Source organism: Embiotoca jacksoni, unplaced genomic scaffold (genome assembly GCF_022577435.1).
Source record: "Embiotoca jacksoni isolate LCO1_2020_lvr unplaced genomic scaffold, fEmbJac1.0.p SCAF_14, whole genome shotgun sequence".
NCBI classification, from domain to species: Eukaryota; Metazoa; Chordata; class Actinopteri; family Embiotocidae; genus Embiotoca; species Embiotoca jacksoni.
The window spans coordinates 14,459,293-14,471,683 of NW_027185274.1; the positions used below are offsets into that span (position 1 = coordinate 14,459,293).

Sequence of the window (12,391 nt, forward strand, 5' to 3'; positions counted from 1 at the left end):
TCTTGACACATGTAAAATAATAATTAGATGTATATGGTGAATTGAATGTTTCTAACAAGAAAGAGGTGGACATTTTCAATTTATACCAGCATGGAATGGAAATACTCAGGTGGAAATAACTTAGAAGTATAATTTAAACTGATGTTTGATAGCTATGTCAAATTATGGAACAGTTGTAAAAATGAAGTAAAAGAATTCATATCTGTAAATTCAAGAAAATCTTCAATATTTTATTCATCAAAGATACAAAAGATGTGACCAACAATTAGAAATGACAGTGTCCTAAAATCTGTCTTTGCTTGTTTTTTTGTTTTCTGACTTAGCTGGTGGTGTTTCTTTCTTTTCTCTTTTCTTTTCTTTTTTGTTGCTTATCTTGTTTCACTGCTATTTAGAGTAGAGTTAGGGTAGTTTAGGCACCTTTTTTCCGACAATGTTCTATTACTTGACATAATTGTTTGACATACTGTTGCTATGTAAAAAATGTCTGAAAAAAAAAAACTAAAGCGCATTAGGTGCACTTTATGTTGTTTTTTTCTGTCACATACCAGCATTATATTATATATAGCCTACAATTATAAATATCATTTTTCCTCATATTCCTAACATACAATTTGGAGTTCTAATGCTTCATTGACTGTGAGGTTGCACAATCAAATTCACTGCCGCTGAAGCCAACATTTTCAATTTACCTTTTTAAAATTAAAACATTATTTATTAACTTGTTCCACTAATCCCACTGCCACTCTCATTGTAAAAATCATCATCTTCATGTTAAGTTAATGTCATTTCTCCCTCACGACAGTGAGGCTCAAACAGCTGTGAGGAGCCAGGTGTCATTAATCGACAAATCACTGCCTGAACCATACATAGGCAGTGATCTATGCATCAGTGCGAAGCTGCTGACTCGAGCTCAAATAAGTGCAGACTACTGGTGAGTTCAGTTGTTAATTAAAAGATGATGTGCTTCTGCTTTGATTGGGAAGTGTTAATGATTTGTTAAATCACTGTACGATGGTGTTAATGTGGTTTTGCTTTAACTGCACTGAGTTTATTAATTGTTTGATCATGGCAAGATTGTATTAGAGGAAATGTTTCAACATGTAATTACCTCCCGAAGCTAATGCCATTTAACCTCCTGCCACTAAATTAGGCCTTAACAGCAGCTGAGAGGAAAAAACATCAACTTTTTTCTGGCTCGCTCTCTTTTACTTCATTTTTCTCTGAACTCAGGTTAAAAATGTCCGGCCGAAGGAAGAAAGCTGCAACCAAATCAATGTCCCGTTCTTCCAGAGCGGGAATCACTTTCCCGGTGGGTCGCATCCACAGGCTGCTCAGGAGAGGCAACTATGCGCGGCGAATTGGCGCCAGCTCCTCGGTGTACCTCGCAGCCGTCCTGGAGTACCTCTGCGCTGAAATCCTGGAGCTGGCAGGAAACGCCAGCCGTGACAACAAGAAGCTCCGGATCGCTCCTCGCCACATTTTATTGGCTGTGAGAAATGACGAGGAGCTCAACAAACTGCTTTCAGAGGTCACAATCTCAGAGGGTGGCGTCATCCCAAATATCCAGGCCAGCCTTCTCCCCAAGAAGACAAAAGGACCGAGAGAGGACGTTTCTGCTAAAGATGTCGAGTCTCAAGAATTTTGATTTTCACTATTGGAAGTTGTATTCAAATTTAATAAATTTTGAAGTTTTTAAATGTATGCTTGTCTTTACACTTGTTGTTCAAGTCACTGGCAACACTAGTCCTGTTGGAAGGAGAAGCAGAGCCGCTTTGCTTTGAGGGAATCCGGTGTGTTTCGGTGGCAGCTGAGTGAGCGGAGCAATTTTCTGAATACTGAGGAAATTGTGCTTCATTTCCTCCTTCCTGGAGCCAAGGAAGCTCCATCCTTTTTTTGAGCAATATAATGGTTTTTTTTTTCTCCTTTTAAGTCTGGTTTAAAAAAATAAATAAATTGTTTCAAGTGTGCTTGTTCCTGTGACCTTGTGTGCAGATTTTTCATTTCAGGCCAATCCTTGTTGGCTCGTAAATCTATGGAAGTCTCACACTTGAAGTCTGAGTGTATTGGTCCAGTTCTACATCCACTGTTCAGAAAGTGGAACTATGCCAACAAAGTCTACACTTTATTACTGAAATGTTCAGTTTTAAAGGCTTAACGGTAGGATAAAATGTTAACCACAAAAGCATTTCATCTGTGCCTTTTCTACTCGGAGTGACAATCTACATACAACATGCCAATAGGTGCAACTATAGTCTTACAAATGTATTTTCAAAGGAGGCTATAACTTGAGTCATGCAACTCAAAAACTTAATGGGTCTAACTGACCTTTTTTCTCAATGGCATTAACTGTCGTGGACCGATTATATCAAATTTGAGAAAAACTGTCCTATGAAAAAAGAGTTGAAACCCTGCAGCCAACATGTCCGTTGGTTATTGAAGATAACACTTTACTGTGGTTGACTAGGGATAGACTATCTGACATTTACATGTCTTTGAAAACCTTGAAAACAAGATTGTCTCAAACAGGCTTGATCCTTTTTACTGGTTACTCTTTTCAAGAAATCCTTGCTATAAGTATTATTACAATACAGTACTCCTTATATATGCTTTGTATCTTCATATTGACATAATGAAAGCTGTCAAATGAATGTAGGGGAGTAGAGAACATTTAGGTTAGGTTAGGTAGTTACTTTATTAATCCCCGAGGGGAATTTTTTTTTTTTTTTTTTCGCTACAGCAGCATACAGAAGCAATAAGATAATAATAGTACAATAGAAAAGCAATAAAATAGCAATAAAATAGCAGTAAAAATATAAAATATAAATATAAAATATAAAATGCACAGTATATACAGTACAGTATATATCTATATATATTATATACAAACAACCAAGAAACACAGTCAACAGTATTATTGTCATGTGATGGATTTACCTCTGAAATTTGGTGGCCTGGAAATATAAAGTACTTATCAAATGGAAATACTCACGTAAAGAACCAACTCGTCCAAACTCTATTTAAGTTAAACGTCCTCAGTTCGTTAAACCCGTCCTGTTTGCAGCCCTCTGCGTAACACCGCGTCTCCTGAACGTACCCCTGTGCGAACGACGTGATGACGTAGGACGCGTGAACAACAAACAGTAGTCGGGACTTGAAGCTAGCGAAAAGGAAACGCCAGACGAAAACAGGTCCAGCCGACTTCTCCTGGAGAGGGAAGCGACATCTTACAAGACCCGGGCGGGTTGGGGGATATCTTCTTTCTAATCTCCTCGCAGCGAGCACTGCTGGCCGCCGGCAACGCGTAAGCCCTCAGCGTCCCCGGCGCTAAAACGTTAGCCACCGAAACATGCTCATTGCTCCCGAGTGTGACGCCTTTTTTTTTTTTTTTTTTTAATATTCCTCGCTGCCGCTGGTCGAGGGCTGTGAGGCGGGGAGACTAGCAGCACGACAGACGGTGAGACGAGAGCTACGGTCGGAATATATATATATTTTATTTTTTATTTTCTTGACGCGGGAGAATGGACTTTGTCGGGGGGAAACAGTTGGGCTCGCTTAAAGCAGCAGGCGGTGCGACCACACGGGGGCCCGGACGGCGTTGTTGGACAACAACTTTAGCACGCTAGCGCACGATAGCTCGCTTTATTTCCTGCAGATGATTTTTTTTTTTTTTTTTTTTTATGTAAGCTCACTTTGCTTCGCGTAATGGAGGCGCCCTGAGTGACTCGGTCGTTTCAGGTGATTACCCCCGGTCCTCTTTATTACTGCTGGCGATGTGCTGACGGCCAAGGGAGCCCATTCGTCGGTTCCCACGTCAAAGCAATAGGACACGGTTGGCAAAAAAAATAAATAATCATCATCATCAAGAGGTGGGTTACCTGCCCTGCTGATAGTTGAGCAAAGTTTGGTGTATGAATTCATGCTCAAACGGTATCTATTTCACACAGGTATCACATATTTCCTGCTCATGATATATATATATTTTTTTTGTGTGAAATTGCACTTTAACAAAGCGGATTTTTAAGGATGTACCAAAGTCACTTGTAAAAACAATTAAGTAAAATCACCCCTGATACAACGAAGTGTAGGTTTAATTTTCTCATTGCACTTAAAAGGACCACGATAGGTGTATATCAGCGTATGTTTTTTTTTGTGAGACAGAGGGCAGAGACGAGCCTTATCCTTGTCATTTGGTTCCTGGTCGCTGTTTAATCACATACCCAGACAGGTGCGACCGTTTATAACTTTGAGTTGTTGTTTTTTCCTGGAAATGAAAACATGAATATCGAAGAGCAGTGTCTAGATTTGTGCAATGTCAAGACAAAAAGCAGCGTGGATGACGACCACAACACGACCAACAGCACAGAAGGGGTCACCCCCCGGATATCTGAACTGATGACGGACGGCAACACGGAAAAACAAAACATTGTTCCACAAGAGGCCTCTGAAACCTACCTGATGCCTCAGCTCACCGACAACCTTCAGCCTGCTGAGGAGGACAACCACCAGGCACAGCGCACACTGGAAATTGATGAGGTTAATGGCAATAGAAAGAGCAGTGCCCCGGACACCCCCGCCATAGTCAATCCCACTGACTTGATCTTTTCTAACAACGAGCAGCACAAGGACCATATTGGGGAGGAGAAAATGAAGGAAGACAAGGACAGTGAGCCGCCAACGCTAGTTGCGGAAGAAGGGGATGATGGTGGGGAAATGGACATAGGTGTGGATCTGAGTCTCGATGAGAGTGGGGTGTTGGAGGCTGAATCTGCAACTGTCAGATCACTCTCAGACAACACGTTAGACTCCGAGTCCAATGCTCAGGATGGCCCAGCTGACAGCATGGCAGAAGGCCCGTCGCATGCAGACGAGGCGAGCAGCACAGAGGCTTCTGCCACAGACCGAGCTGGGCTGTATCCCTCGGTGCAGGAGGGGGACGACACACACAAACCAAGTGGCAAGAGGGTGACATTTCCCTCCGATGAGGATATCATCTCTGGCGCAGTGGAGCCCAAGGACCCCTGGAGACACGGTAATACTTGTTTGTTTCTGCCTCTTTGTATGTGTGAATGGATTTCTATTTATTCCCGCTTGGCTGTTGCACTTGTATGAACATGTCAAATCATTATGATTTGCTGGAATTTATCCTTGTAAGGCTTTTTTTTTTTAATCACATTTTTCTCCAGCTTTATATCTAAAGAGCAGTTGACTGTGCTCAGATTGGGTTTAAAATGTACCGTGTAAAAACATGATTGGTGGATGGAAGTTGACATTGACGCATGAGATGTGTTGATGCCTGTCTTTGAGAGGAATGTTCTCTCGTGTCTTTCTTCAAAGCTGGTCATCTCTTGCAGGGTCACACTAAAGACTATTAAGTCTTCAGGCAGCCCCTGTGCCACCGCTCCTTTTTCAAACAGAAGTTCAAATCGTCAAATAAATAACATAATAGCTTTGTCTGACTCTTTTCCCCCCGATAGTACCACTGTACAGCTAAATATAGGCCCAGGCCTGTGCTCCATGCAGTATTGTGGGTGAATCCCACCACTCCTTGAGGTGTGTCATTTTACCACTGTAGTTCCTGTTTGTTCAATGAAAACACGCCTAAGGAAGCTCATGGAGGATACGGTCCTGCCTTCACTGTGTTGACATAAGGAGCTCAATATTTAAAGTCACAATGAAATGAAAAGTTTTCCCCTCTTCACCTTTCATTTTTCTTGTAATAAAATGGATATATTTATGATAAATGTCATATGGAAGAAAAGATATGACTTTATTGATCCCCAGAGGAAAGTTTAGCACTACAGTCGCAAAAAAGATTAAACGAAACGGTTAGATATGAACAGAATATGGATAAGTAGAGAAATTATATCCAGACACATAAAAATAGTCAAAAAGGAATGTACATTACTTTCAGGTGCCATTTTGCATGAATGTAATGCATGTGCAAAAACATCTGTTGCATTTTCCGCCAGTCCAGATCAAACACTTAAGTATATTTGGAGATTTGTGTCTGTATTTCTCTTTCTTCTTTTATTTCCTTTGCAAGCAGATTCATATAATGAATGTTTTTCTAATTAAAGTATGCTGTGCCAGTGAACTAATGAAAAATTTTACACATTTCCTAGTGAGCTTTGGTTAAAATTGTATTTGAGGCCAGTCGTGATTCCATTATTAATCTAACATGAGTGAAATATTATCAATTGACCCGCTGTTACAAGGTCTTATTTGTAGTTTTCCAACTCTACTTCTTGTGCATAATTATGCTGCTTAGCTTCGTTTGATTCTTCTTTTTTTTTTTGGTGGCGCGTGTGTGTGATCATGATCTGACGATGACTCACACCCTCCTTTTATCTGGTGTGGACAATGGACACCATTTAATGAAATGCCCTACAGTTCCCGTGTAAAAACGGGTATTTGCTTACAAAACTGTGACTGCAGTCAACATAGTAATACAGATGACTGCAGATGAAGATAACAAAATGTGTTAAGTATACTGCCAGTCTTACAGTCTCAGTAGTGACCTGTGGGCTTCATGGTTAAGCCAGTGAGAGTTGTTAGTGGGGGGTTTTTTTGGTTTTTTTTCTGGTGTATGAAACCAAAAATGTAGGCCAGGACAAGGCAAGGGTCGGGGACGTGAGATTTACAGATGGGGGAGGGGGAGAAGAAAGACGCACAAAAGCAGTAAGGTTAACATGCATGAACAATACTGGCTCATGTTCAGCTGAATATAAATTGTTCTATTAACACCCTTATTGCAATACAGTGAACCCTCGTTTTTCGCGGGGGTTACGTTCCAAATAGAAACCGTGATAGGCGAAATCCGTGAAGTAGTAACCTTTATTTTTTTTACAATTATTATACAATGAAATACTCCATAATAACAGATAGCGTTCGTATCCAGCGTAATGGTTTTTTTTCTGCAGTCATTAATCCACAAAGCTAATGCAGACTCCATCCTTACCATGGTCTTGTTGCGGACAGTTGCAACCCTTTTTGCATCCTTATTAAAACTTATTGCTGCTGTCTTCCTTATGTTATTTTCCTCCTTCTTTATGGAACGAACGGAAGATTCATTAATTCCGTAATGGCGACCTACAGCCGCATAGCTTCTACCTTCATTTAACATGTCCAGAAGTTTAACTTTTTCTGCGATAGTTAGCATCTTCCTCTGCCTTTTGGGCCCGACCGCAAGTGCCTTTGTCGGTGCAGAACGTTTTGTCGACATTATGGGTTTTAGAGAAACTTGAAATTGCAAGAGAATTTGCAAACTTAAATTTGGCAAGCTGTTTTACGTACGTGTACATATTAAACCGCAACGTTATTGACAAACAGGTAGAGAAGAAGCGGAGAGACTGTTTAGCCAATCAGAATGCAGAACACAATGCACGATGCAAATCCGTGAAGCAGCGAGACCGTGAAAGGTGAACCGCGTTATAGCGAGGGTTCACTGTATATCAGACAGACTCAGAAAGACAATCCTGTTTTACGGCATTCATCCGAACACATGTAAACTGTAAATTATATTCCTCCACTTTAGATGAATTTGCATGTTTATTGCATCTATTTCTGTGACTGATTGTCTCTTAAGTGTGTTGCTTTTCTAGACTGTTTCTGTGTCACTTATAACAGCACCTTTACAGCACACACGCCAGCCAGCCGGTCTTATTATAAAATGTCCATGAAATATCTTTAGCCATACTCCAAAGGAGCAAAGTCCAACTGGGTTAGCCAAGTTGTCTGCTCCTTTGTGAAGCACATGACAAACTAAAGTATGATGACTGTAGTGTGGGTTTAGATGATTTATCAAAGGCATTTATCATGTTGTTCCAAAGGTCTGGCAGATCGTGCTTTTGATATAGAATGTAGAGGTACACTCCGTGATGTTAATCACATGTTACAGAATGTTCTGTTTTAATCTGTATGAAGATAACGCTGTGGTAAATTTATCAAACACTATTTTAATCCAGTAACTGGGACTGATAATTTGAACTCTCAAAGTTTGATATAGTTAGAAGATACGAGTCCAGATACGGTCATAAAAAGATCAGAAGTAAAGCTGCAGCAGTTGACAAACATTTAATCAGCAACTGTTTTGATCATTGCATAATCGTTGTGGTTATTTCAGACGCAAAAACAATTCCACCTTCACAAAAATGTGCCTTTTATAACTTTTCTGCTCGGTGGACCAAGCAAGACCAAAAAAGGCGTCACCATGCAGTTTCAGGAATTATGACCGAGTACTAGCCCACTTCTCGACTGTTTTACTCAGCATGTCAGAAAGGTTTTGATTGTTAATTTACAGGAGTTTCTCCGCAGAGTGAGGGCTTTCTGGGAGAAAGAAATGGACGTCAAATGGTGACAGAAACAATTACCACAAAAATGCCGACGAGATTAACAGAACTATACAGGTTGTTGCAAGTCAACTTGCAGGATAAAAAAAAAACTTTAAAATCAGCACATTTCTTAGATCGACTTGGTAAACTTCAGTACTGCAACTTTTGTGTGGAAGATGAGGATGGCATAGATAGGACACCTCCATTAGATCCACCTCTTGGTTAAAGTAAAACCTGTATGATGGGGAAAATATAAACACGCCTACTTATGTCGTTGTTTTGAAGGTTCTGTGTGCCACCAGATAACTTTTTATCAAACAGATTCAGGTAACAGTAGTTAAAGTGAGCTGCTGTGTCGTGTAAATGATCTCCTTTGTAAATAGACCCAAAGCTGACAGCACATACAAGTTAACTATTGGAAAGCCCACTTAACATAATTTAAGAACATGGTTCTTCTTCAAAACTAATGAAGCCTGACAGGTTTAAGAAATAATTATTCATTTTGCTCATGTGGTTTGAATGACAGAATTACAAAATTGCTTCGATGTTCTTTTATTTATTTTGTTTTCCAATGTTTTCTAAATTACCAGTATGTCAGTGATGAACTTTGACATTTACCTATCCTTTCTCAGTCTGCTTCTGCCATCTGTTTTGAGGAATCTGTCTGAATCTCTTCCAAAGCTCCTCAGGCTTCGCCAGGAGACCACAGTGCCACAATAGATCCACAATCCTTCCCAGACCTTTTATCTGCAGCCCTAGTGTCGGTTTCGCTGGGTCCTTGTCATTTTTCATCTGTCAGAAATATAACAGTGAAATGAGCTCACAGAGCCTGAAGCTTCATACGTACACCGTGTGACTTGCTGCTGTAAGAGCAGATGGAAGAATATGTTAATTAGTATTGAATATTTGCAAAGAAACAGAAAACTGATACCTAATCTAATTGGAAATGAGCCTCTGAAAGGGGTGAACTTCATGGAGTCTGACATTTAAAACAGACACCTAGGTTTCGGGAGGGGAGAGGGGGGGGTTCTCTGGCGGGCAATCATACCAGCCGAGTTGTCATATTTCCACTTCTTCCTTGGCACTCTCATTTCCCAGAATTGATGTCCAGTCATAGCGTACAACGTGTGAGGCTGCATTAACTAAAAATATAACGTCAAGCAGCAGTTCTTGGAGCGACGGATTTAATATTCTCCTCAAGAGCTTTGTAATTGGGAAGTAGTAAAATATGTTGATTGTAATTTTGCTCTTAGTTATATAATATTCCTACAACTCTTTTTTTTTTTTTTTTTTTTTCTCGTTCTTTTTGCTCCCAAAGTCAAGACTTGAGGGAGACTTGTTCTCTCCTTTCAGGCAAATACTGCATCATATCCTGAGATTCCTGAACTTCCCAACATGCTGCGTAGCTTCCCCTCCTCCCTCCACTTCTCCCCTCTTATTTCTTTCCCTTCCTAACCGGCCAGATCAGTGTGCAGTTTGGGCTTATTTCAGCAATGCATGCAATTACAAAAGCACTGGATTATGCTGGCAGTTTATGCTGAGTCACTTATTTTATCCAATTTATCAGTCAAACACTCTGTAATGCAGAGAATTTGTTTTTGTCAAGTCATAATGCTTCTTCACAGCAGCCACAGATATAAATAGAGCACTACAGTGAAAGCTCTAAAGAAAAGTTTTCGCAGCTTTATTGTAATTTAAATACGTTAAAGTCTACCACTCGCAATGCAGACGATACCTTCACATTAACAACTTATCCGAACTGTCTGGCCTACGTGCGGCTCCGTCTCGTCATCAGACCCAAGGCCCACTTGGCACCGGGTTATTAGAGACTCTGTGACCCATGAAATGTTATTTGTTGTGGCTGTGGACCAAGTTACAAACTGATAAGCACAGCTTTCATTGGAGCGCACAGACAAAGGCAGTGAAAACTGAGAAGTTAGTTCAGTTTGCTTGAGCGGCAGGCCATTACTGGATTTACTGGGCCAATAGAAAAACAGAAATTTCTTTAACACGACATGCATAACACATTTAATAATTGGAGCACTAAAGATTACAGTGTTTCATTTCCTCTGATCTACCTATCTTTTACATTTAGGTGTGCAAAGCTACGTTTTTATCCCATCGGGAACCATTAGCTGCAAATATTTCCTTGTAAACCGGCCAAGCTGACATTTTCAAAGGTCAGCTCATAAGGCCTGTTGTTGTAAAGGTATCATTAACATATACAAGGCAGTGAGTTCACACTTTTACTGGGTCAAATAATCCATGAAAATAGAAGACATGAGACACAAATTTAGAGCTGATGGCTTTGGTATAGTTCAGTCTAAACATGTAGTGTGCTGTTACATTTAAGCCTATGCCAAATGTGTTCAAACAGTGGAGATGAAACCTTTCATCGCCAGATAAATCTCTCTATTTCCCAGTATACAGAGTTTTCACATCTGGTTTCAGGTGACATGGCTGTGCTGGCCAGATGAATGCAAACTGACCACGTGGGCAGAGCTGGAGCACCAGAGACTTCCACAACTTCCGGTTCAGCCCTATGCTTGTCTGAATGGGGTTAAATAATTGTTTTTGAATTACTCTCACTGTCAGAAGTTCCCCACCGGGTTTAGACGTGACTAAAACTCCTTGTACATACATTTAGCTGCAGAACTATTGAATAATTAAAAGTGTCCTTGCATTGCTAAACTCGGTTTGATTTTTCGACTTTGATATCCCTGAAGTGTCTACTTATGACTGCAGCTGTATAGTTAATGACAGTATAAATGCATGATGAGAACTTCACATTCAAACAAACTAAAACTTGATTTGTGCAACTATATCAGCAGAATGAGCAGCGGCATCTGCTCGGCTGTCAAACAGCTTCTCTGATGTTGTAAAGTATTGTAAACATATAAGTCTGACACACAAAACTAAAGATAAATGTAAATAATGATGATGCTGTTTCAAAATTGGTGCTTATTTTTATGGATTTTGTTTTTCCAACCGACAATACACTGATGCAGATTCACGGCTTGTGTTATACGATAACACCTGCTGATGATATTAGCCCTGTGGGCTACTTGTCTGAACATTCATCTATTATGTATTACTGCCTGTCTGTGCTTCACATGCACCTTTGTTTGTCTTTGAGACAGAAGTGTGCATGTTTGTTTTGTTCTGTACTCTGCCCATTGACTTTGTGTCTGTCTGCACTGTAGCCTTAATCCACGGTCATTTTTACAAACAAGGCCGGTGACTCGCTGTAGACGGTAGAATAGACATAGCGGTCCCTGTGAAATTTGCGATCTTTAGGCTGTGGTCTGGTGATGCTTTCTGATCCTGTCCCAATGTCGTCCTAGGACTTCTTGTCCTCGTCAAACAGGAATTCCTTGCTCCTTTCTCTCATGCCTGCTGCTCTCCCTTGAGAGGAGGCGACCAATATTACCTACCTACGCTGTCCACACATTGTACAAAATGCTCCCACACTTAAAAATAGAATATACAACTGTTGTTTGCTCTTAATGTCAGTCTCCATCGGCAGCTTTCTCTCTCAGATGCAGGCCCGGTTTAATGTGGGAGTCACTTTAAAATGGCTGCTCTGTTTGTTTGCTTTTTATTTTTTGTATTTATTTTTTTTACAAGTATCAATCCAAGAGCAATAGAGAGCCTTCTGTTGCTTTATAATATCTTATTGCTAAAGGCATAAAAAAAAAAAATACACAGACATGTTGTGATATTATTTACTGTGCAGCTATAGCTGCTGTATCTCTTATCAATATGCAAACAAACCTCAGACACTGAAGGTCTATGTTGTGCAATGATGTAAAATTTGAGGACTGGTACTGGAAGGAATATGTGTGTTTTGTACAGAGAGGTTTGCGGGTGTTGTATTTTTTTTTTCATATTCTGCCTCAGTCTACAGAGACTACTGCCTGTTAATTATTGATCCGCATGCAGCTACTTGGAAGAACTTCCAGGGTTTCTGCATGATCGCAGAGCGGCGAAGTCTTGCCATTTCTTAAGCCACATCATTCATCAAATTTATTTTGATTACTTCTGATCCTCTGCCCTGTGCA

General features: G+C 40.3%; 2 protein-coding genes across 2 annotated transcripts in view; both read left to right on the forward strand.

The window, feature by feature from the left end:
- Window positions 1–1,237: 1,237 nt before the first annotated feature.
- Window positions 1,238–1,645, forward strand: LOC138196936 (histone H2A-like). Its single transcript, XM_069147325.1, has one exon. It carries the CDS (start codon window positions 1,238–1,240, stop codon window positions 1,643–1,645), a length of 408 nt encoding a protein of 135 aa, XP_069003426.1.
- A 1,734-nt stretch (window positions 1,646–3,379) lies between these two features.
- Window positions 3,380–12,391, forward strand: part of ppp1r37 (protein phosphatase 1, regulatory subunit 37) — a 44,108-nt gene continuing 35,096 nt past the window's right edge. The window contains exon 1 of the mRNA XM_069148140.1: window positions 3,380–5,029. Within this exon, the coding sequence (XP_069004241.1) occupies window positions 4,276–5,029 (754 nt within the window). The 5' untranslated portion in view covers window positions 3,380–4,275. The remainder of the gene's footprint in view (window positions 5,030–12,391) is intronic.

Coding starts and splice junctions, on each gene's coding strand:
- LOC138196936 (XM_069147325.1), top strand. CDS start 1,238: ATGTCCGGCCGAAGGAAGAAAGCTGCAACCAAATCAATGTCCCGTTCT.